The sequence below is a fragment of the Eretmochelys imbricata genome, chromosome 10 (genome assembly GCF_965152235.1).
Source record: "Eretmochelys imbricata isolate rEreImb1 chromosome 10, rEreImb1.hap1, whole genome shotgun sequence".
NCBI lineage: Eukaryota > Metazoa > Chordata > Testudines > Cheloniidae > Eretmochelys > Eretmochelys imbricata.
Window position 1 is genome coordinate 31628629 of NC_135581.1, and position 26071 is coordinate 31654699.

The 26071-nt window shown below is 42.7% G+C and overlaps 1 protein-coding gene across 9 annotated transcripts in view; it reads right to left on the reverse strand.

The window, feature by feature from the left end:
* NPRL3 (NPR3 like, GATOR1 complex subunit) overlaps positions 1 to 26071 on the reverse strand; it is a 92629-nt gene that overhangs the window by 46944 nt on the left and 19614 nt on the right. For 4 of the 9 annotated variants that reach the window (XM_077828487.1, XM_077828489.1, XM_077828490.1 and 1 more), the window contains 6 exons: positions 25398 to 25527; positions 22573 to 22647; positions 17838 to 17991; positions 13350 to 13431; positions 3503 to 3640; positions 2384 to 2540 (listed from right to left, as the gene is read on the reverse strand). In XM_077828487.1, coding sequence (XP_077684613.1) covers positions 2384 to 2540; positions 3503 to 3640; positions 13350 to 13431; positions 17838 to 17991; positions 22573 to 22647; positions 25398 to 25527 — 736 coding nt within the window. Of the gene's footprint in view, positions 1 to 2383; positions 2541 to 3502; positions 3641 to 13349; positions 13432 to 17837; positions 17992 to 18191; positions 18402 to 18628; positions 18783 to 22572; positions 22648 to 25397; positions 25528 to 26071 lie in introns of those variants that run through there. The other 5 variants (XM_077828488.1, XM_077828495.1, XM_077828496.1 and 2 more) reach the window with 5 other exon arrangements.

Below are 26071 nucleotides of genomic sequence, written 5' to 3' on the forward strand. Positions count from 1 at the left end.
TAGCGATGTTCAGCTACTCTTGGTTACTTCACAAGAGACACTGGAGGGCTGTACTTTCAAAACTCAGAGATGGAAGTCTTACTGTGAAGGTCTTTAAATGTACAATATGAGCAATAAAGGTTCCTTATTTGGGATACTGTGTAAGAGGGTGGCCAAATCTCTCCTGATCCCTTGAAAGCAGAAGCTATTAACAACTGACCTGTGCCCCAGACCAAAAAGCAGGCCCAATCTTTCATAGGCATGGTTAACTATTACTGCTGATTTATGCAGGAGTTCATTGACATTATGTCTGCTATCACAGACTTCTGCAAGAAGACAAAGCCAAACAGAGTGGTGTGGACAAAAGTTTGTCAAGAGAGTTTTGATAAAGAAAAATCTCGTCAGAAAAGCCTGTTGTGGCCAGTCCAGATTTTGACAAAATGCACATGAATGCATCAGACATTGGTTTAGATTCAGTTCTAATGCAGTCGGGGAAAGTAACAAAAAGCAGTCCACTGCTTTCTGAAGTAAAGAAGTTGGCACCCACCAAACAGAATTACTCTGTCATAGGAAAGAGTGGTATGCCATTGTATGGCGTTATCATGCACTTAAGGCCTTTTCTCTAACAGAAAATTCAGGGTTCTAACTGACCCCTCTCCATCAGTTTGGTTACACAGAACCAAGGGCACCAATTCCAAACTGCTGCGGAGGTGTAGGATGTTCCAAGAATATATGGAAATTGTGCATATTAAAAGGGAAAGAAAATATAGTGGTATATCTCTGTCCAGGAAAGAGGATTCTGATCCACTGCTACTGTTCAGCCTACGGCTGACCCTCCTACAGCACTGTAAGAGGGGAGGTATGACCCTTGCAGCCCCTCAGTGCTAACTGGCAGAGGCCCCTCCATATTGTAATTCATATTAGACCTGACACACTCATTACCCCTCGACATACTTTTGTCATAATATGTATTTATTATGGGGTCATGTATCACATGTAAATTGGTGACATGCTGGTCCCAAAAATCACTGTGTGATGTACGTACAGATTATGTACGAAGAGTCGTATACGTGTCCTGGAAATGTGTTCTTAAAATGTGTTTGGGAGGTGGTGCAAAAAATCAGCCTGCCCTCCGCAAAGGAATGTGTATTTACCTGCCTAACTAGCTTGATAACTGGCAAAGAACAATGAAAATACATTTACATGCACAGCAGACAAAGCTATCAAGTTAACAAGCTATGGGGGAAGGAGCTTAGTGAGCTCAGTAGGGGGACCGGAGGGGGGTGGGGTGGGGGAAGCGTTTCCTGGCTCTTGAGGTCTAGAAACTGGGCTTTGGGTAATATAAGGGGAGCAGGTTAGACAGGGATGGTCTATGTATTCTGCCTCAGTAGGAGGGCGGGACTTGAGGTCCCTTCCAGTTGGACATTTCTATGATTCTATCTGGTCTGGCTGCTGTCAGAGACAGGATTCTGGACTATATGCACCACAGGACTGGCAATTCTTGTGAAGCCAGATTCCCTGAAGGTTGGAGAAGCAGGAAAACATGACACACATTAGAAATTCAGCCTCTCAGACAGCTAGACATTTTTCAGTTTCTAGCATATAAACCCTGTCATTTTTGTACTGTTGCAGCCCCTGTTTAAGGGCTAAGATATTTTCTCGTCCCAGCAGCACAACTTAAGAATAAACTGACATTTCCCACAGGGTGGGAAACCCAGGCCACCACCGAACCACGGTCCAGACACTGAACTGAATTGAGTGTTGCTGAACTGACCCTGTTATACTGTCTCCCCTGCTCCTCACCCCCAACCCACTTATTTGTCCTATCTTACCATTTTACCTTTTAGACAGTCAGCTCTTTGGGGCAAGGACTGATTTATTGTGTGTTTGTACAGCACCTTGTACAATGGAGCCCAATCTGACTGTGGTGTTTGGGAGTTAGCACAACCTGTATAAGATAGCGGGTAGAATACCTACACAATGATGAAGCAGCAAGTAGCATTTCTGCTCTCTCAGAAAGGAGGAAACCCAAATCCAGCACTGTGAATTAGCAGACCCAGGTGCAACAGTAACAGATATTCTGAGACTGGGCAAGGTTAGATTGCACGTACATTTTAAATGTACACTTACAAAGTAAAGAGCAATGTGAAAGAGAGAGTAGGGGATTAAATTACTAGAGGCCAAGTTAAAGTTCGTTCTGAATTGGCTAACACCACGAGGGCTGACCAACTTCTCCCTCCACCAGGAGGGGCTGATGCCTTCTCCAACCCTGTCCCAAGCGCTAAGACTTTAGCCCTTTGAGCATTCCATGCACATATAAAGGATACTATAGAAACACCACAGACACTAAGAAGGAAAATGCCGAATGAATTGAAACAGCTTCAATTAAAACGGTCAGCTGTACCTGTAGTAATGCCAGGTCAGCATCCTGAGCCAACTGCTGCAGATTCTTCACAGCAGAGGTAGTTTTAATCACTCTCACCAGGGCCGGGGAACAGTCCAATGGGAGCTCATTAAGCAACGATTTCTCATCATTCAGTAGTAATAAGGCATGGTAAGGCCTGTAGAAAGAACATTGCCATCTGTAATTGCTTCTTTCTTGAAGGATGAGGATACCTCACTATGGCAGAGACCTGGAACATGTGGTCAAGCTACTGGCAAAATAGACCATCTGATACTGTGATAGCTATAGCGAAGGACTATGTTCACAGTTAGTTCATTCTTGTTTATGTCACGAGACAAGCTGCCTTCTGTCAAAAAGAGTCTTAAGCCTCTATCACCATTTGGAAAGCCTAAAAGCTAGCCAGACAGGTGGACAGATTGTGGTCCCAAGGGAGCAGGGATGAAATGCACACACCTCACTGTGCACTGCTGATCAGAACTGGGCACTAAAAATGAAAGTAATGAAGCAGGTGACTTTTACAGCTAAACCTCCATAGAACAGTGGGAAACAAAAATGGGACCAAAAAACCTACAGGAAATACCAATCCTTCTGAATTTAGATACTTCATGGAACTGTGATATGGACAAGAAGTCACCTCAACGTGAATATGGTTAAAATGAACTGTTTGCTTTTAAGGATGGCACTTTGAATGGGGAATATCTTGCAATAACCTCTAAGACAAGATCTTTCAACTGTAAACAATGCAGAAGCTGGCTGCTGCATTACATTGAAACCTCAGCATTGCCACCGAGTGTGTTCAGTCAATAACAAGTGCTACAAATACCTGGAAAAAAAATCTTGGCACAAGAGAACAGGCTGGGGCGCAGAGCTTGGTTTCAGCTCATTATCACCACTTAGAGAACCAAAATGGGCTCTAATTTTCACACCACACCACAAAGACACAGTCCATTTCCAAGATTTGGGAGCACAAAGAAAATAGTCAATCTTCATTATTTTCTGTAACATTTCTCAGGAAGGCTGTAAAGTGTTTGGGTCAATCAGAACAAAGGGAGAGAAGTCAAATGTTAGTGTTAGAAAGGCACAAGAACATGCAGGCACTGAAGAACGGGGTATATTTACCTAATAGCTTTCAGGCTTCTTTCAATCGCTTCAGGAGGTATAAAGCTTGTTGCAACATAATGGATTTTATGAGGCAGACAGAAACTCACTTCAAGCCAGTTGTTGATGTGCAATCTCACCACCCCTGTAGTGCAAAGACTTAAACAAAAAATAAATAAAAAATAAAATAAATACAGCATTTGCTGCCTTTCTCCTGAGTAAAAGCGATGGGCCAGATTCACCCGTGCTGATGCCAGAACAACAAGAGAGGAGAGAGACTGCACCTCCCTCCTTTCAGCAGCTGCCAGGGACCAATTTGACTCTAGTCCAGGGGTGGACAAACTTTTTGGCCTGAGGGCCACATCAGGGAATAGAAATTGTATGGCGGGACATGAACACTCACAAAATTGGGGTACAGGATGAGAGGTTTGGGGTGCAGGAGGGCTCTGTGGTGGGGCTAGGGATGAGAGGTTTGGGGTGCAGGAGGGTGCTGGGATCGAGGGGTTTGGCAAGTGGGAGAGGGATCAGGGCTGGGGCAGGGGGTTGGGGCTTGGAGAGAGGCTCAGGGGTGCAGGCTCCGAGCAATGCTTACCTCAAGTGAATCCCGGAAGCAGTGGCATGTCCCTTCTCTGGCTCCTACGCGTGAAGCAGCCCCCAACCCTGCTAGAGCGCCGGAGCGGGGCCATGCAGCTGCTTCCAGGAGCTGCGTGGTGCAGCCCCCAGAGCCTGTGCCCCAGAGCAGGGCTATGCCCCGGCCCCCAACCCAGCACCCCCGGCTGCAGCGCCAGAGTAGGGAAAGCCCCAGACCCTACTCCCCAGCTGCCCACCCCTGCTCTGGTCCATAAGGCTTGCTTTAATTTGTCTCTTATAGGCTGTTGCATGGTCACAGAATCATACGAATGCCCCAATCACTCTCCCTCTCTCCCTCCTCCAGCTGGCCCTCACCCCACACCAATGCACCAGGGAGGGAGGAGGATCTCCTGTAAATGTGATGCAGAGGCCCTGTGGTGGGGTGTTCCCAAGGGAGGTATGGTGGGACTGGAGGATGGCACACGGGGCAATGATGAATTGGGCCCAATGTTTCCATCGTAATTTTACCGTATGATAAAGAGGGAGGGAAGTTCCCTTACTGCGCTTTAGGCATTACAGAGCAACATGTCACCACAACACTGATTCCATAGATTCTACCTAGGTGGTGTGTTTCCCATTGACCTGCTCCTGCTTGTCACAGGAAATCATGAAAGTTGCTGTTAAATAGTTCCTTCATTCTAGGAAAGCACAGCAGCTAAAACTAAACTTTTAAACTTGCCCAAAAGAACAGGATTGAAGTGGAGAGAATATGCACTTCAGGAAAGATAATGAAGTCTGATCCCAGTGTTTGGCTGGAAAGCAGCTTTAAGTATCTTTTATTTACTACCCCTAGAAAGTAGGACACATAGCAAGCAGGGAGTTTGGGGCAGCCGGCTTCACTCAAGCAGATCTTTGTTCTTGTTTTTAGACAGTGACATATTTACTCCTTATCTTTATGGCATTCACTACCTCCTCCACCACCCAAGTACAAGCACACTTGGGTAAAACACCCCACCCTCTCTGTATTATAAACATATCTGCTCAAAAAGTCATTTCTCGTGACTTGGGTGTGCTGGCTGAGGCCATAAAAAAAGCTGATGTCCCATCCACGCCAGCTGACATCAGCATTTACATTAAACAGTTCCTAAAACAGAGCCTGAAAATCAGTTCAGTACATGGAGCCCTAAAACACTGTCTCTAGCTGCAGGACTATCTGGATTCAGAACCACAGAGGTCACCAAAAAACCTCGGATCTCTCTGGATTGCATTTTTTAGGGTTTTGGTTTTTTAATACATTACACAATATTTTCAAAAAGGTTCTATATTTAAATGATTTCTCTGACAAGCTGTATTCAAGCACACTCCCCAACACAGTTGTTAAAAACTGACAAAGCCAAGTAATGCACATGCCAAGAAAGAGGCAGTTAATCAACCTCAGGAGGCTTGGCTTAAGGGCAGGCAGTGTCCCACTTCCCCTGGATTTTCGAAACCACCAAACACTAGGAATAAAGTTGTAGAGTTTTTGCCAAAGTCTCACTTCCAGACAACCCAAAAGGAAATGTCATCTATGGAGCACCACCTCTGCCAATCCAGGGCTCTCCTTTGGGAATTGATCATTTGCTCTAAAACATTTCAGAGTGGAAAAGAACCAAATTAGAAAAAGAACTTACATTTACCCAACCAGTGTGAAAGAGGGGTCACACTAATCTCCTGACTGCTGGCTAGTTGCCAGGTTTTTGACCAACGGGAACCAGTGGTTTGCAGGCTGCTCTGCTGATGATGCCAGTGCAGAGCAGAGAGGGAAGTTTATTGCCAGAAGCACTATTAATCAAAAGTGGGTGCCTTAAAATTAGCTACCTAACTACATTCAGAGCCAAGTGGCCTGACTTTCAGCCGTTCTGAAAACCTACGGCTCCCGCTAGCCTATGGCTGAGCATCCGTGGTTTTAAATTTTACACCAAAGATTACATTTTTGAAATTTTTGGCCAATTTTTTTTTAAAGTTTGAAAATTTAAAATCAAAGGTACTGTACACCAGTACAGCAGAGAGATTTGAGTGATAAGTGTACAAACAGGAACACGAGAATATTGGTTTCTGGCTCTGAGAATTGAGAATTAAAGTCCAATAATTTTGTTAGTAGTTTTTGCAGCTGTGCTTTTTCTTTGTGCCAGACACTAGATCTCAGCAGAAGCAAGTCCAGTAATAAAAGTTTCACACAGAAACAGCCCAAGAATTTCCCCTTATCTCTGTGCAAAAAGCATTAAAACACCGCACTGCACCCAAAGCCCTGGGGGGCACTTTGCTGCTTGGCAGTGGCCGGGCTGTGAGGGTGTGTGTTTTTCCTCTGATACCCTCATTTTATGTCAATCTTCAAAACAGTCAAAAATATCATAAAATAAAATAAAACAAAACCACCTTAATTGAAAATCCCATTTTAAAAATTAAGCATTGCAAAGTTTCATTTAAATAAATTTCCTAATTATTCTCTGAACAGGTGCACATAGACATTTTCCTGCCAGTATGACTCAGCCTAGAGATGGCAAGCCCAATTCTCAGTTCAGTATAAAGCCTTTTCATATTGCAGTCATTCTACTGAGACAGCCACCAAAGGAGCTAATTATGTGCCGTTATGTGCTCACATGCTCCTTATGGGCACATGAGTCCCATCAATAGCATCACCACCATTAGGAAACAGGGTGGACAGAAGAGTTTCCCCACAGTGCACCATGTTTCTAAGGCTACAGCAGGGGTGGGCAAACTTTTTGGCCCAAGGGCCACACCTGGGTGGGGAAATTGCATGCAGGGCCATGAATGTAGGGCTGGGGCAGTGATACAGAAGCGAGTGCAGGGTATGGGAGCAGGTGTCGTGTGCAGGAAGGGGCTCAGGGCAAAGGGCTGGGGCGCAGGAGGGATGCGGGGTGTACAAGGAGGCTCAGGGCAGGGGGTTGGGGTGCAGGAGGGGGGTGCAGAGTGCGGGACAGGGCTCAGGGCAGGGGCTGCAGGAGGGATTTGGGATGCAGGCTCCGGCCCGGGACCGCTTACCTTGAGCGGCTCTGGGGTGGCAGTGGCGTGCAGCAGAGCTAAGGCAGACTCCTTGCCTGCCCTGGCTCTGCGCCGCTCCCAGAAGCGGCCGGCACCACGTCCCTGCGGCCCCTGGGGGAGGGAGGGGCAGAGGGCTCCACGCGCTGCTCTCGCCTGCAGGTACCTCCCCAAAGCTCCCATTGGCCGCAGTTCCCCATTCCCAGCCAATGGGAGCTGCAGGGGGCGGTGCCTGCAGGCAAAGGCAGCATGGGGAGCTCTCTGCCCCCCTCCCTAGGGGCCGCAGGGACATGGTGCCGGCCACTTCTGGGAGTGGCGTAGGGCCAGGGCAGGCAGGGAGCCTGCCGTAGCCCCGTGGCGCCATGGGGGTGGCAATCCCGCTGGCTGGATCCAAAGCCCTCATGGGCCGGATCCAGCCCGTGAGCCACAGTTTGCCCACCTCGCGCTACAGTGTCGACATGGGGTGGGGGGCGCTAGACACTTCAGGATACCTTTACTTTGATTCGGGTCTGTGCACTTCAGTGTGGATGCCAGAACCCAAGGTTTGAGCATGAGTCAGAAAATTCTTAACCTATTGTTGAAATGAAATGTAGACACTCAAGCCCAGGGTTCCCAACAGATCACCTAACTCAAGTCCCACTATCCCTAAGTTTACATTGCTATGTAAACAATAGCCTAAATTACCAAATATTCCACCCCAAGTCATGAATTCGCATAACAATTTTCAAATTTATCTGACTGTATGTAGTGTTTACACAAGTCTGAAAAGTCAGCTTTAAACTGAAGCTATGTTACAGATTTAGCTAGAGTGCAGCTTCTTGCCACCCCATAACAGAGAAGTAATGGAGCAGAACAGGATTCTGTTCTGTGTTGTGCACCATCAAACTCGTTAGCTAAGATCTCACCCCAGAATCATTACTGGTAATGATCTGAGCTGCAGAAAGACCACAGCTTTACTCTCAGATCCCAGGCTGAACTTGAAGACCTGGTAGATAGAAAAATCCATTACTTGTAAATTAAGCAAATTTGATATGGAAGCCACTAAGAGTTGGAAGCCACTCTCACACATTCCTGAATCCCACATCCAGTCAGCAGCCAGAAGCCTTTAAAGGGCATCCAAAATTACACCACAGTACTACAAACTCCCTGGTTTTTCTTGGGCTTAAAGGATGAAATTTAAAACACACTTGTTTATCCTGGCTAAGGAAGACCCAGCAGATTCACCCACAATTGACGTACATTTGGTAACAAGCCATCAAGAGTGAACTCTTAAAATACAGCTCAGTCGTACAGTATTCTGGATATAATATTCACTCACACTGTTTACAATGCTCAAAGGAAACATGAAAATAAAAATGAACTCCACAGAACAAATTATTAGGGGTGGGATCCATGAAGGGACTTAGGCACTGGAACTCAAGAGTCACAGTGCCTAATTTTTAGAAAAATTAAACTAGAAAAAAAACTGTGATCCATAAAGATGAGTTAGGTACCATGGGTCCCTGAACAATGAACAGGGAGGGACAGACACCTAAGAATGCAATCCACAAAAGCCAACAAGCTATTCCAAAGCTGCCTAAGCTAGCCAAAGGTAGATGCCGGCAAGAGGGGTGTGTGCTAAGGCCCACCCCTCTGTCAAACAAGCACTTAAGTCTGTGCTGGGGGGGAGGGGGGGAAGGGAGCAGAATGAGAATGAGCCAATGAGAATGAGAGAGACACTCTGTAGTCCAGTGGTCAGGGCACCCACTGGGAGGTGGGAGACCTAGGCTTCAGTCTCCCTGCTTCAATGGCTATGTATTTATCCACAATGGAACAACTTCAGCAGCCTAGATTGACAGGTTTCAGAGTAACAGCCGTGTTAGTCTGTATTCGCAAAAAGAAAAGGAGTACTTGTGGCACCTTAGAGACTAACCAATTTATTTGAGCATAAGCTTTCGTGAGCTACAGCTCACTTCATCGGATGCATACTGTGGAAAGTGTAGAAGATCTTTTTATACACACAAAGCCCACATCAGTATATCGCATAGCTCAGTAGTTAAGAGTATTCTCCTGAGAGGTGGGAAACACCCTATTCAAATCCTTTCTTCCTCTTTGGCAGACAGGAGTGAACTGAACCGAGTGGTAGTGGGGAGCCCAGGCAGCAACCTGGAGGGGAGAGGGGAGCCAGGACCCTGAGGGTACCCCGGCTCCAAGCAGAGAGCCCAGGCAGCAGCCCAACTGGGAGTGAGGAGCTCACCAGGCTCTAACTGGAGCCCCCCTCCAATCTGGAGGTGACAGCCCAAGCTGTGAGCTGCTTTCTGAATGACAGCGAACAGCCGATGTAAGTAACCTGCAGTGTCTACACAGACACTGTCACCCTAACTATACCGACATAAGCCCTACAACTCTTGTGGAGGTGGAATTATGATGTTGGTATAGCAAGGCACTTACATCATCAGCAGGAGCAAGGCTATAGTGTGTACATGGACATAATTAGGTCGACCTAACTTTGCAGTTTAGACCAGGGCTAAGTAATAACATCTGAATCCAAAATTCAATGTATTCAATTATCTACATTAAAGTGAATGAGTAATAGTTGTAAGTGCAAGAGTAAGGTGTCCACTAATTTTGGTTGTCCACTATGATGCCCTGAACATGATTTTCAGAGGTGATGAGCACCACAGTTCCAATTAAATTCAACACAGACACTCAGCACTTGTGGAATATCAGATCTGAGATGTCCCAAACTGGGTATCCAAAATTTGTAGATACTTATGAAAATTTTGGCCTTAACTTCTGCGCCTGTTTCTCCATATGCAAGATACAGATAATTATATCTACTCACCTTTTTACACCACTTCATCTACAAGTAGAGTGTCCTATAGACATGTTTATTAGATGCTATTCAAAATGTATCCTAGGAAGCGGATTATAGTCTTGTGTTGGTAGCCTGCTCTTTGAAATACAAAGCAGTAGCCATTTGGAGCATTGAATAAGATGAACCCCTTTTTGCATGTACACTACTTGTTATCTGTTATTTATGGCTTTTGGACCAAGCATTGCCATGCACTATGGCTGTTATTGTGTCAGTACATCAGCCTTATTCACGTGGTGATGTTGTAATTATTTTGACCTCTTAGTAGCCTCTTCTATTGAGCCATGGAGACCAGTTTGTGTATAAGTAGTCTCTGGGCTTGTCCAGATGACTAGTCAGTGCACTGCAAGGTGGGCTGTAAATCTACAACATACTAGCAAGTCACGCACTAACTGGCCACGTGGACCTTGCTACTGTGCACTAAAAATTCCCTAGAGTGTGCTGATCTACTCTGCTTTGAAACACTCCAACCTGCCACACACTTAAACTAGCCATCTAGACAAGCCCACTGTCTCAAAACCTTTTGTGGTGTACGTATCACTTTTGCTCTGTATTTCACCTTAGAAATTTCTACAAAGCCTGCCTATATTGTGGGGACATCTGACATTTTGAGAGACAAAGTTGAAACAAAATGTTAACAGAGAGACAACACCCTCATGAAGATTTTCTCTATTTTTGTTCATTCTTTCTTTGGTTGTCAGCCTTCCCCTAAAAGAAATCAGTCAGCCTGAAAGTGTGTGGTTGCTCTTGTATGAAAAACCTATCTGGAAAGGGATGGAAACAGTAGAGCCCCACTAAAACAGACAGAGGTCTTGAAGAAGAAAATATTAAGTGGTGGGCTGGTGTAAACCTAACAAAGCTTCTCTGCAGCTGTAGTTTAAACTATGGCAAACAGTCTGTTCGGTTACCTAAATTTGGACTAGTGGGAGAGTTTAGGTTTTATGATGAGTGCATGTTTGCAGCTTAGAAGTGAGCTGTAGCGGAGATATTTTGGCCTTCAAGCCATAGCTTTTTGTTCACGTTGTAGGCAGAGTTGTGTGAAAAATGTCTGAGGATCCCAAACGCATTAAAATCTTTTGAACTAATCATTAAAAACCCCTGCTTTGAGGTTCTCTTCTACAGTCATTAGGAGATCATGGGAACTAATGCTATAACTACCTGTAATCATGACAGCCCACCTAATTTATACCGCAATTAAAAAAGATAGGAGCATTCAATGCATTTTGAGCTGTGACAAAAGGTTCAGATTTTTATACATCTCATGACACAGAATGAAGCACTACGGATATGTCAGATCTGACTTGAAATACTCCAGTGCCATCTAGTGGGGAGCACCTTGTAGGAAAATACTTTGAAACAATTGCATCCCCCTCAGTTACAGCACCACAGCTCCAATTAAAGTCAACTCAGGTTTGGCACTGCTGAAAATCAGGTCCAAGATGTTTCAAATTGGGCATCCAAAAAATCAGTGGATGTTTCTGACTTGCCCAAGTGAGCCACTGGCAGAACCAGAAATAGAACCTGGTTCACAACTCCATGTGCCCTATCTACTGCACCATGCTGCTTCCCAGGAGGTAAACTGCCAGAAATTCATACACAATTAAGACAATAATTGGCTACTATCAAGATTTATAACTATTTAATTGCTTTGCCCACCTCAGACTAATCAAAGAGATACAAAGCATATAATGTTGTAAACAACTGTAATTGTACAGTGATGCTGATACAATGCCATAAAAGCAGACTCTAAAGATATAAAGCAAACAGCACTTGGTGAGGAAACTATCAAACAAGTTCATTCCAGCTTTAACTGGGATAGACTCTAGTAATGCCTTCAAATCAGAAATAAGCTAGGTAAAATAATTAAAGACAAGATTCCATTGAGCAATGCTCCATGTCAAGGTGAGATAATGTCGCAGAAGTTTCCACTACAGCATGGATTAGGGCTGGGGGGAGGAGGGGACCTACTTCCCCCAGATAGTCCCTGTCCCAGAACACGTCTATCTCAATGGATGGCAGCTGCTAGTACACTGGGAAAATTGTGTTGGCACCGCTGCTATGTATTATCCGTCCTTACCATGAGTTTTGGTCCTAGATTCAAAATTCTCTCAGTCATTGTTCTCAGCCACTAGATGTCACTGTATTACTGGGCAGTCCCCATAGTCTATCATTCAGTGGCAACCTTAGTGAGTCACAAATAAATAATTCAGAAGGAAGGCAGAAAAACAAGAAGTGAGTGAGAATTGGATATTCAAAATCCAGGCCAGGAAAAATGTTTTCAAATAAAACTCAGAGTATGTTTTACAGGATTCACACCAAATCCAGATTCTGCAGCTTCTTTCAAAGGGGCCTGAATTTCTTCCAGAAGTTTAAGTTCAAAAGCCATTAATATAGAAGATTTTTGACAATCCATTCCTATCTAAAATGCTTCTCTGGCCCCCATTACAGTAGTATTTAATCATGGGTCTTCAACATATTTATCCTCACAACAATCCTGTGAGGTAGGAAAGTGCTACTACCCCTTTCTGAAGATGGAGAACTTTAGGTCCATAGAGATTAAGTGACTTAACCAAAGTCACCCAGGGAGCCTGTGGCAGAGCAAGGAATTGAAGCCTGGCCCCGAAACACTGAGTCAACCTTCTTGCTCTACTTATCTGCCAAGGCCCCTGGTTCAGGGTTCTCTTCTCCCCCTGCTGTGGTAGCTATTGTCACCAACACATGCTAGTGCACCAAATCCAGCCCTTTGCTCCGCATTAAGGGGTTAGCAATGCCATAACTGTCAGAGCAGAAAGACAAAGGCCTCGCTCATTCAGGCTTTCATGCGCGCACAGTGTAACCAAGTGAGGTGGGGGCAACCTGTGGAACTGCCAACTATGTTACATGGGGCACTGCATAAAATTGTATGTTTTGGGTGCTTGCTGGGAGAGCTGCTGCCCAAAATGCTGCTTTGCAAATAAGTTGTCATTAGGCCTCTTGCCAGCCAGGGAAGAGTAGCACAGTTCTTGTAGCCATGACAAAGACTCCTATCAAGCCTCATAGAAGATAAATCCCTGGGATATCCCACTGGAGAGACCAAGACAGCAACTTGGTCTCCATAATGTTTCTGATTTACTCCGACAGCTAAACTCCATATTGCTACAAATCTCCACCTGGTTTAACTTCAAAGCCCAAAGGATCACTCACTTTTTGGGCTCTATACTTGTTCATGTTCACTGCCTGGGATGAGACGGACTCAAACACAATACAAAAATAAAGGCAAACCTCCTCTCTGAACTGGTGTCTCCAGTGATCCGAAAATCACTAATGGGAAGAGACACATAAAATCAGATGAGTTAGTGATAATATACAGGTCAAAGACTTTTCACCAAGAAGCAGAATAGCATGGGCTATCAGAAGGACTCTTACCTGTCATAAGCCTCCTTGAGGTCTCTGGCCAGCTTGCACTTGGGCAGAATGTGATGGAAAGGTGATTGCGGACCTTCTGCTGCTATGGGAAGATTAAAACAAAAAACCATTCAACTGTTTTCAAAGCAGAGAAACCTTGCTTTCAGACGGTCAACTGAATTTTGCACAATTGTAATAGCAGATTCTGTGGACAGATTAGACAGTGACAGATTCAAGTCCGTTTAATCCACATTCACCTTTCACAGTTGTTGTTTTTCAATTAAACAAAAGTAATAAGAACGTCTTTTTGAATCCCAACTTTATGCAATATGGGCATCTTCACTAATCTGAGGAGCAACTACTTCTTTGTTTTTACTTCTAAGTTTTAGTTTTTAATGCTTGTAGCAAGACAATACATGTTGTACCCCTGTGAAAGTAAAGCAAGGCACATACACACTTAAGAGGTTAATGCTGATTTATTAGTAAAGCTCCAGAAATTCACTCCATACTCTAACTGTAACAGCTCATGCAACTGGCTCACTCTCAACAGAATTGGGATTCTTAGGTTACAACACAGCAAGTAACGCTTTCAAAAGTGCATAGGTCCCACTGACTTTCAATGAGACCACAGGCTCCTAAGTGTCTAAGTCACTTTTGAAAGTGAGACATAGGTTCTTTTGAAAATTTTACTGAGTGACCTTAAAAAGGGGGACATCTTCATAACAGGTTGAAACAATGCCATGTTACTATCTACACTAGTCATGGAAACTCTACATGCGAAATAGAAAGATCCCTCTTGAGGATGGCCAGAGGGCTTGGCATACAGGGTCACAGAATGGGAAACCTGGATTTGATTACCCGAGGGCTTTCCCACATCTGGATAGCAAATGCACCAGAAGGCACATCTGTATCACTCATACTCCTTCCCTAGTGAATGACAGGAGCAGAGCTAGTCACAAAAGCAACTGAGCTACTTCACTTGTAGAGTGGGGATCTCTATGTAACACAGGTGATCTCAGAGATAAGGCAAAGTGGAGTCAAAGGCAGTCTGAATGAGAAAAGCCACAGAACCCCATTCAAACTGGCCCTATTCATGGAGTGCCCTTTGTTTATACTCAAAAGCATGAGAAAGGCAAAAGAACAGCTACATCGAGATATTTGGGGATACCAGAAGAGCTGTCTCAGGTGAATACTTTAGTCTCCTGCAAACTGCAGTTTTCACTGTTTTGAGTTTCAAAAATATCAGATTAAACCTAAAGCTCCTTTGCAAACACCAGCTGTGGGCTCTGACAGGCGGGTCAGTGTGCATTAGAGGCTTTACCAACTATGTCAACCATGATTGCTTACTTTGGCTGAAGTTCATGCAGCCACCACCAGATTTTAATTCTCTTCACCTGACTCCGAACGTCACCTTGCACAGGAATCATGACAAAGAATCATGCACAAGCTCTGACTGTAGGCAAAGCCACATAGTGCAGACACATGCTCCAATACTGAGACCTTGCTGCATTATGATTGGGCTTTCAGCATTAACATTTTCAGTGACATTTTATAGTGAGTTTATAACTACATGCCACAACATGGCAATAATTCAGAAAAGAGTGATAAACATCTTCCTTTAACACACAAAAGGGTTTGGGTTTTGTTTTCTTAAAAAACAAATGAACAAAACAAAATGACAAGCACAAGAAATTCTGCAGTAAGAGAGCTCTTTCAAAGCTCGGATACACATGGGAGTCTTTAACAGGAATTACAGAGAAAAAAGAACCATGATAGCACCTCAAGGGCTTGAGATTAGAGTAGGTCACCTCAGGGACTATAAGGGGAAGGGAAAAGTAGAGATAAGGCCTGAGAAGGTCCATTTGTCCAACTGAATCATACACTGTAAGCACCATTGTTCTAGCCATGTCAGTCCCAGGATATTAGAGAGACAAGATGGGTGAGGGAATAGCTTTAAAAAAAAAAAAAAGAGCTCTGTGTAAGCTTGAAAGCTTGCCTCTGACCAACAGAAGTTTGTCCAATAAAAGATATTCCCTCATCCACCTTGTCTCTCTGATTGAATCATAGTGAGAATCAGAAAGACTGTTATAGCAAATGGTCTGTGTGGGTTCTCCAGTATAACCCCTACTTTGTGGAAATACACACTTGGGCACATACCACCACAGCTCAGGAGCAGGGTTTCATTGGCTGCTGGGTTAGTAACTGGCATATAGTATTGTAGTGACTTCAAGCATAGCACCACCCTCCAAAAATGAAAGCGCCTCTCTCAAAGATTTGCCCCATTCATTGTTTGGCTTTAACAATGGGACCCAATTATTGTAATAAATTATGTAAACTCTAAAGGATAACATTTTACACTGTTGCAGTATTCCTTTTTTAAACAACTCCATTCCAAAACTGGAACTAGTCTCATTCTTTCTTGCTCCTTTGTTTAAATGCACTATAATCTGGCAATTACATTCCAAGTAACTTCTCTCAAGCAGAACCTGGAAGTTATGCCAAGCAGTAAAGAGACAGCTTTTATACATGTACAAAAACGGATTAAGACAAGAGCCTGATTTTGCCCATGACCCCCAGTCACGTTGGAAACTCAAGGCTCCAGTTAAGAACATAAGAATTGCCATACTGGGTCAGACCAAAGATCCATCCAGCCCAGTATTCTGTCTACTGACAGTGACCATTGCCAGGTGTCCCAGAGGGAGTGCACCTAACAGGCAATGATCAAGTGATCGCTCTCTTGCCATCCATCTCCACCCTCTGACAAACAGAGGCTGGGGACACCATTCCTTACCCATCCTGGCTAATAGCCATGAATGGATTTAACCTCCATGAATTTATCCAGTTCTCTTTTAAACCCTGTTATAGTCCTAGCCGCCACAACCTCCTCAGGCAAGGAGTTCCACAGGTTGACTGTGCGCTGAGTGAAGAAGAACTTCCTTTTATTTGTTTTAAACCTGCTACCCATTAACTTCATTTGGTGGCCCCTAGTTCTTATATTATGGGAACTAGTAAATAAACTTTTCCTTATTCACTTTCTCCACACCACTCATGATTTTATAGACCTCTATCATATCCCCCTTTAGTCTCCTCTTTTCCAAGCTGAGAAGTCCTAGCCTCTTTAATCTCTCCTCATATGAGACCCGTTCCAAATCCCTAATCATTTTAGTTGCCCTTTTCTGAATCTTTTCTAATACCAGTATATCTTTTTTGAGAGGAGGGGACCACATCTGTACACAGTATTCAAGATGTGGGCGTACCATGGATTTATATAAGGGCAATAATATATTCTCTGTCTTATTCTCTATCCCTTTTTTAATGATTCCTAAATTCCCGTTTGCTTTTTTGACTGCTGCTGCACACTGCGTGGACGTCTTCAGAGAACTATTCACGATGACTCCAAGATCTTTCTCCTGATTAGCTGTAGCTAAATTAGGCCCCCATCATATTATATGTATAGTTGGGGTTATTTTTTCCAATATGCATTACTTTACATTTATCCACATTAAATTTCATTTGCCATTTTGTTGTCCAATTCCTTAGTTTTGTGAGATCTTTCTGAAGTTCTTCACAGTCTGCTTTGGTCTTAACTATCTTGAGCAGTTTAGTATCATCTGCAAACTTTGCCACCTCGCTGTTTACCCCTTTCTCCAGATCATTTATGAATAAGTTGAATAGGATTGTTCCTAGGACTGACCCTTGGGGATCACCACTAGTTACCCCTCTACATTTTGAACATTTACCATTTATTCCTACCCTTTGTTCCCTGTCTTTTAACCAGTTCTCAATCCATGAAAGAATCTTCCCTCTTATCCCATAACAACTCAATTTACGTTAGAGCCTTTGGTGAGGGACCTTGTCAAAGGCTTTCTGGAAATCTAAGTACACTATGTCCACTAATTCTCCCTTGTCCACGTGTTTGTTGACCCCCGTCAAAGAATTCCAATAGGATTAGTAAGACATGATCTCCCTTTACAGAAACCATGCTGACTTTTGCGCAACAATTTGTCTTCTTCTATGTGTCTGACAATTTTATTCTTTACTATTGTTTCAACTAATTTGCCAGGTACTGACATTAGACTTACCAGTCTGTAATTGCCAGGATCACCTCTAGAGCCCTTCTTAAATATTGATGTTACATTAGCTATCTTCCAGTCACTGAGTACAGTAGCTGATTTAAAGGACAGGTTACAAACCATAGTTAATAGTTCTGCAATTTCACATCCAAGTTCTTTCAGAACTCTTGGGTGAATGCCATCTGGTCCTGGTGACTTGTTACGGTTAACAAGATGTGAAAGGTTTGCTCACTAAGTCACTTTGTTACCCAGCTCCCAGGATTCCTGCTACTGCCTCACTGTTACTACACGTATGTACAACACTAACATTCTCAAACCATGGTAATCTGCATTTAAGTGGATTATTCATTAAATTGGCCAGTAACTGACTGACTATCCCATGTCGAAAGTACCCTTTGGTAAATAAGCTCCCCATTACCCTGAGTTCAGAACTCACTTTCTGACATGGCAGACACTTCATCCTGAATGGCTAGGATCAACTTGGCCTCTCTGGTCAGGTACTGGCAACGACGCTCCTCATGCTGTAGAACTATGGCAATTCGACGAGAGAGATTGTGTAAACAGTTGATCACTGATGGATCTGCGTTCGCCTACAGGCAATAGAAGAACAGACCTGGTCAATAATTCAGTAGCTGCCAAACACATGAAACTAGATGCAACATGAGTGTTGCACTGCTGGACAAGTTATTTTTAATAATTTTCATTAAAGATCATGAATTATCTTTAATAGTTAGGTTGGAGGTCAGCCTCCGGGGCAATTGTCAAGACAAAGGAGATTTCTCTGACTCACACAGTAGTAAAGCAGGAGGGCAGAGATCCGTAACTACAGCAAGTCAAACATACATAACTAGGCCAAGAAGTAGTCATGAAAATGATGAGGAGGGATCTCCAAGTTGGCGTGTACAAAACAAACATAACCTATGGCATGATTACTCATTTTACTTGTGCATCTTCCCATTTGTTATTGGACCATTTACTAAAAGAAAGATTACAGAACAGACCTTCAGAGCATTAGAGGGAAACTTCACACTACTGAAAAAATTAAAAATATCAATAAATTCTAATACAAAAGCTCTGGAAATACAAGGATGACACAGCTTTTACCACAAGCCAATCTCTCTATACTGGAGCACTGGTGTTTGTTTTACCCATTTTAGTCAAACCTTAGGAAGCTTATTTACACTGACTGCAAATCACACAGTCACCATTATTTTAAATTTTCTTCACCTGAATCAAAGCCTGGTCATACACAGGAATAGGGACAAATAATCATGCAAATACTCTGACTTTAGGTAGAGCTACATAGTGAAAACACATGCCCCAATATTCAGACATTATGACTAGGCTTTTGGCATTAAAATTTTCAACAACATTTTATGCTAATCACTAGAGAACTAAAAAGGTGCTATGGCACTTTTAATCCCAAAGAAAATGGAATTTGATTTAGGTTTACACACTTCTAACAAATATTACTTATTTAAAACATTCCATTTGTAGGTGTCCCTCTAGAATGAAAGTGCTGCAAAGCCTATCGGCCACAGACAGCTGATAAGGTGGGGCTCACTGGTTCTAAGCCAGGAAGGGTGCAGTAAGCAGCTGCTCTATGTCTGTTAAGACATTTAAAGGAATTTAAGCTTCAGGCAGCAGATAACCTCACATCTAAACTAGAAAAGCATGAGTCAACATTTTTGCAGGCCAACATTTTTGCTGAGTCACAACACGTTGGTAGGGCTGAAACTTAGCACAGCAGAATCCCTGATTATAACATTTGGGTCTTAGCCTGTTCTGTCTGTCTGCTGCAGATGGACTCTCCCCTTTATCTTAGAGTACCTCCACCCACAACTTTGAGAAGTCATCTGCAGCAGTAACTCTGTTAGCAAAATTCCATTTGCCTTACATGTAGTATGTTCCACAGACAGTTCTCTACGAAGAGAAGGTCATTTTGGTAAATACAATGCAGTGCTGCTTAAAAAGATGGCAAAGTAAATTCCAACTGAATTACAAAGCCAGAATTTCTGCTTTTGTTCCCTGTACGAGGGCCATTCTCTAGGTTCTAGAGAAATACAAGCTACACCAAAGTTGATGGTTTCATGGCAAATCACCAAGTTGTCGCATAGAGCATGTGAATGAATACGCAATGTTTTCAACGTAAGCCAGATTCAGAATGATGTTTATATGTTTTAGATTTTCTGAATTGAATTCTGGGTAATTCCATCTCTCTATTAACTCTGTGAAACTCAAGCAGAAAACTCTGTCCCCCTCGTGAGGGAGAACTTAGTCATCACAAAAAAGCCAACAGCAAAGGACACATTAGTATAACAGAAAAACCTTTGTTTCACTGACAGCACTCTTAACAACTGGGGGGGAAGGAGGAGGAGTAGGAGGCTCTTCTCCATTTCTGCTTTTGGCCACCAGGGTCAGGACATGAACTCCATAGTCCCAAACAGAAGCCATATCACAACTAATTGCTTTACAAAGGCTTATTTCCCTCAGGTATAACTCCCTTAATCCTTCCCAGAAAGCTTCTTAGCTCATATTCATGGATTCTATACACACACGCACGCACAGTGCTACCTCTACAACACTCAGGCTTATGGAGTGGAAAGGGAAAGCCAGAGCTGGGAAATCAAATGCTGATCTCACATATGGCAGCTTTTATGCCATCAAAGTGGCTGAAATCAGGCTTCTCTAAACACGAAAGCGATTCTACAGCAATGTTAAAATCAGAATGAGTGGTTCTGAGCAAACCTACTCCCAGAATCGTTGGGCTAAATATGGGCCCCACTATGTAAATAAGTACAATACAGCAGGCTTGACCAGAAGAGAAAGACAAAAAACGTTGTGTGACTTATGAGAGACTCAGTACAAGTCTATAGCCTAATAACTCTACACACTACCTGTCACTTTGAACTCGAGACCCAACAGCTGCCTGGTGCCTTCCTTCCCCTGGCTCACACGAATAGAAAGATGCCACTTCTAAGATGTTATCAGGTTCAAGGAAATAGCCTTAAATATGTGGACCGGAGTCCTTCTCTCGAAAATCCTGCAGCATGACTTGGGACTCCAAAGAATGCTGTTCAGAAATGTCACTACAGAAGAACTTATAAGAGGGCTAGTAATTTCCCTACAGAAATTCAAGGCCCTTCTCCCCCATACCTAGAATTTCTCCTGAATATGACAAGAAGGGCAAGAACGCATTTTGGTCACCAAACCAAACAACACTTTCAGCAAAAGGCCAGGTTCAGATGAAACCACAAACCTCTGATGCAGCAAAGGACACACAACCTAATTTCAGAAAGCTATGTTTGGGACAGAAAGGGGACTCAAGTCCCATTTCCATCTAAAAATATAAGCCTAAACTTGATTCTTCATAAGCTTTGATTCTTGGAATAGGTGCATTAATTATCCCTCAATTTCTAAGTGTATTTGCTAATTGTCACATAGTAGTCACTGTAAATGACAGAGGCAAGGAAATTTTGCTTTGTTTTTGCTTCAGAATTTGAATTACTCAGTATATACTATACTTAAGATTGCAAAACAGTTTTCATATCTCAGTTTCCACTCACTCCTAAATTTTGAAAAATTATCCTCATGGGCTGGAAATTTCCATGCTTGGACTATGCCTGATGGGTTGTTTTTTATTATTGGTTCTACTCTGAGGACAGTCTCTTCAGCTATTTTTGAGTTCTGTGTGTATGGGGGAAAATTTTCACTGCAAAATATAATAGCTACACTTCCTGCTAATCATTATTTATTACAAACAGACTGCCTGCTTAACATAAGAGAGACTGATTATTCAAAAATACTGAGCTTTGGAAGCTCACCTATCCGTAGTTTAGTGAGGAGTGTGTTCACGGTGGTGTTTAGAAAAGGTCATCTGGAAATTCATTATGGATGTTTAAAAACCGCATCCTGAGTATGCCGAGGAGGGAGTGTTATTAAATCTGAGAGCACACATTTCTGGAGAGCTGGTCTACATACAAGTGCAAGTTGTTTATTGTGTATTCTATAGGTACCTAGGTCCTGAACTGAAGCTGAGCACACCTGTGGCCTGGCCACACCTCTAGCCCCTTCATTCCCTCAACTCCCTGACAAAGTATGCTTTTTACTGAGAAATCACTAGTTTTTTCTCTCTCTCTCTCTCTCTATATATATATACACACACACACATACACACAAAATTTCCAAGCACACCAAGTACACTGAGAACTTCACAGCACACAAGCACAGAGTAGGCCCCTGTGCATCCGTTAAGACCCCTGCCCCCTGGATTGAAAGGAGCATCCCACCCTCTCTTGACCTGCTAACAAGTGGATCCCCAGTCCACTCCCTTGCTGCCTGCATAAAGAAACCAGTGTGGCTCTTTAAGTGCACATGTATTTGATGTATTTTCAATACTGTGAAGCACTCAGATACCATGGTAATGAGGACTACAGAAACGCCTATCAATAAACAGTAAATGCATTAATGACGCCACATTTCAGAGGCAGCAATACTGTGCTCAGAAGAAACATACCTGTGTCTCCAGCAGTAGGATCTAGGGCTACTCTTTTAAATAATATAACAGTGCTCAATTCTTTGAGGCAGGAAACTTTTCTCTTGTCTATACATCATCAATAGGTAAACAATAATGCAAGATTACAATTGTACAACATCTTAAAAGTCAGGATATGTAACAGTTGCAGTTTCTACAGCAATATTGCGTTGGCCTTGCTGCACCTACATAGTCTTTTGTATTCTTGTGTTTCTTGTTAAAGGGATACTTTAAGATTCCTGTCTATGTTATTAAATGTATACCATAAAATATACAGGATGTGCAATAAGGCTTATCTCAACTATGAAGTAGGACCTCAACCTTTGCATTTATCTGCAAAAGAATGACAGAAAATGTCCTGTCGGAAACAATCATTCCCTGGCCCGAGAGATTGGCTGCAAAAGCTGACAGGGCTCTTCCATCTTTTGACTTCTAGGATTGCATGATCTTCCTTTATTTTAAACTGTGCATCTTTAGTGTCATATGCAGTACTGTTTTTACATATTTCAAATTTTAAAAGTTTGGTTTATAGTGAAAGAAGACAGTGAACATGTGTTACTGAAAAGTTACTGGCATCTGAACCAACAGTCCTTATAAAACAATACAGAATCCATTCTTTGGTAAAAACAGCCCTTACCCTTAAAGCAAATACAACATTAAAGAGAATCATGGTGGGCATCTCTCTCTTTGGTGATGGATCAGTTTTGGATACCTGCAAAATATATATAAAAATCTAATGAGTGAAGGCAGTACTTCAGACATAGTTTTAAAATAGCATAGATGCAACTACTAAAAATCTGGATTCCTGAGAAGTTCTTGAGAGTTCAGCTGTACATGGAAATGGTCTTGATTTAACAGATCTAGTTTTATTAAGTTAGTTTCCTGTTGCATTTTACCATTGGCTGCTTGTACATTTATTCCTCACTGTATTTCTACCTATAGTTGAATCAATTTTTCATAAATTTAATTTTTTATAACAAGTAAAAGCCTTTAGGTGGCATAAACCGAACTGAATCCCAGACCTTCCTGTCCCAAAACGTACTCTACTATATCGCGTTTTTAATATTTCCACTTGTCAGGACTGAAGAGAATATGTTTTAGAAATGCATATATTCAAATACACACACACACACACTATACAGTTCTAAAACAAAAGTAGATTTGTCTCCTACATAAGGTATTTTGGAAACCTCTTCCCCAAAACCATTCTCATCACAACAAAAGACTTTTTCAATTTAACGAACAAATATATAGATGTTTGAAAAAATAAAATCAAGACAGACAACACAGGTGGAATTCCTACATTAGGAGCTGTTATATCTTGATTATTCCACTGACCAAGTGTCTCCACAAGATGGAGTAGGAGATCCAAGCAACATGCTTGTACTCCCAGAGAGCTCCATAATGCTTATGCCTAACCCTCACAAGGGTGGAAAACCTCTCACTTCCCATGGACTTTGGGCCCCAAGTAACACACAGTTCAGGGAAACAAATGAGACCATTTATCAGTATTCTTAAAAAACTAGATAAACTACAAGGAAAGAGGAAATCATCTGTTTTCTAAAGGACCAAATGAGATTCTAATTAACAGGAGGAAAAAGGGGGCACTTTGCACTGCAGTTTTGATAACAAGCCTTGTTATTTGGTTTCTTGGAACTGAAAGGTTTCAGAGTAGCAGCCATGTTAGTCTGTATCCGCAAAAAGAAAAAGGAGGACTTGCGGCACCTTAGAGACTAACAAATTTATTTGAGCATAAGCTTTCGTGAGCTACAGCTCATGAAGTGTGCCGCAAGTCCTCCTTTTCTTGGAACTGAAAGATTCCCATAGGAACATTTCTCTAAGCACCTTTCAGAGGCCTCAAAGCATTTAGAAACTTAGGGCCGAAACCTGTTCCCACTAAACTCAAAGGGAGTGCTGCCACTGACTTCAAACAGCAGCTGGATCAGATCTCACAATGTTCTCTAACCAGAAGAGAGTATATTTACCAATTTAAACTATAGGGAGCATTTAAAGAGGCAGAATGTCATAAAACAAACAGGAGTCATACCAGGGACACAGGATTAAATACTTCAACTCTTGTGAAAAGACTGCCATATGATTTTTAACAACCACAAAAGGCCAGGATCTAACCTGAACAAGAATCTTGCAACAGCACATTGCTCTGACACAAAAGCATTCTGGGCCACAGCTAGTGAGTCACAAACACCACTTCTTGTAGTGTCCTGGATATTAACCCCCTGCAGCTTATGAAATCTGATGAGATCCAAGCCAGAAATGTTGTGGCTACTTTATTACTTAGAATTTTATTTATTTACTTTTTATTGAAAGGGATTGCAAGGAAATACCTTTGCCTCTTTCAGATTTTGCAAAAAGAGAATTCAAGCTTTAAACATGACACTGAGAAATGGACAGACCGTTGCTGATCACGGAAATTCCCAGAGTCCAATTCACTTTTACGCACTATTAGTGAGATCATAGAATGGGACAGGGAAAGTGCAAATCCTTTCCCAAACTCGTGCAAAAGCCCTTTCCATGGCTCATGTGGCTGAACATCTACTCCATTTCAGCATGCAGCACTTATGAATTAACTTCTCAACTCAGAAGTGCCTATAAGGCCTTGCTGACCCTGGGAAATTTTATCACCCTCTATGCCAAAAACAAAACAAATGTTCTAAACCAGTGGTTCTCAACCAGGGGTCTGCAGCCCCCTAGGGGTCCGCAAGCTAGTTTCAGGAGGTCTGCCAAGCAGGGCCAGCTTTAGACTATCTGGGGCCCACGGCAGAAAGCCGAAGCCCTGCCATACAGGGCTAAAGCCAAAGTCTGCGCAATAGAGCTTTGCAGGGGTCCCTGTAGTATGGGGCCCCAGGCAATTCCCCTGCTTGCTACCCCCTAACACTGGCCCTGGCTTTTATATGCAGGAAAACAGTTATTGTAGTACAAGTAGGCCACGGAGTTTTTATACCATGCTGGGGGCAGGGGGCTCAAAAAGAAAAAGATTGAGAACCCCTGTTCTAAACCATATCCTGACGAAACAGCCTTAGCACTGGCGGGAGTTATAGGGTTCACAAGGCTCAGGCGGCTTTCAGAATTTTTACCATTATGTTTAGTTAAACCTGCCAAAAAGCCAATTTAACTAGCACAATGGTAAGCACAGATATGGTCCACTGGAGTCATATCTTCATAAGGGTTTCTATTTAATATTAACACTGGTTCAGCTGCACTTGTGTTTGAGCCACTTGGAAGGTTTTTTTTTAAATTTCCAGTGTAGACACAACCTATTTGGCATTAACATCAGAAGATAAGCGAAGACAAAAGTTTCCAAAAACCACAGGCATAAAACAGAGTTTCAAAGCAATGCTGTACATTTTGAATTCCAAATTTCATAAATCTTTTGCTGTTCTGTCCATATCAGTTCTCAGGAGAACAATGTTTCCCAGTGCCCCAGCAGCTCTCTTACTGTACCTGCCCGAGCGCATGCTGCAGCAAAGTAGGATGGCCAACAAAACGGACATTATCAATCTTCAGCTCAAATTTTTTTCCACACATATCTGATTTGGTAGCCAAAATTGTTGCCAGGATGACATCTGAAAACCTTCAAAAGTAGAAACAAGTTACTACGATTACCAAAAGAACACACCCTAAAAATATTCCCCAAACTGAAATACAGATTTATTTCATTTGTGTGAGCTTTAAGAGGGTTTTAAATTGGAACACCTTGAATGCATCCAATTATGAAAATTAATAATTCCGTAAGATTATGTCGCTCAGATCACCAGAATAATAAAATGAGAAGCATCAAAGGCAAAGAATGAAGATTCATGCTTATTTAAATTTCATGCTCTGGGAAAGATTAGATGCTATCTGCTTTCAAAAAGATAAAACCCGCTCAAGTTAGTCATTGCCTGGATTTAGCTGCAGGTTAATGAACTGATTAAGCAGCTTGGTATCAAAATAACCTTCACTCAAGCAGACAAAGATCTTTAACTACCCAAGTGTGTGTGGGGGGGGGGGGAGGCAGGGAGTGGGGGGCGGGGGGGTTAGATGTTAATAAATATCTTCCCACTGCCTGTCCCATCTCTTCTAAATCCAATAGTCAGACTTAAATGTCTGGTGGCCTGCAGAGAGCTGGCTGGTCA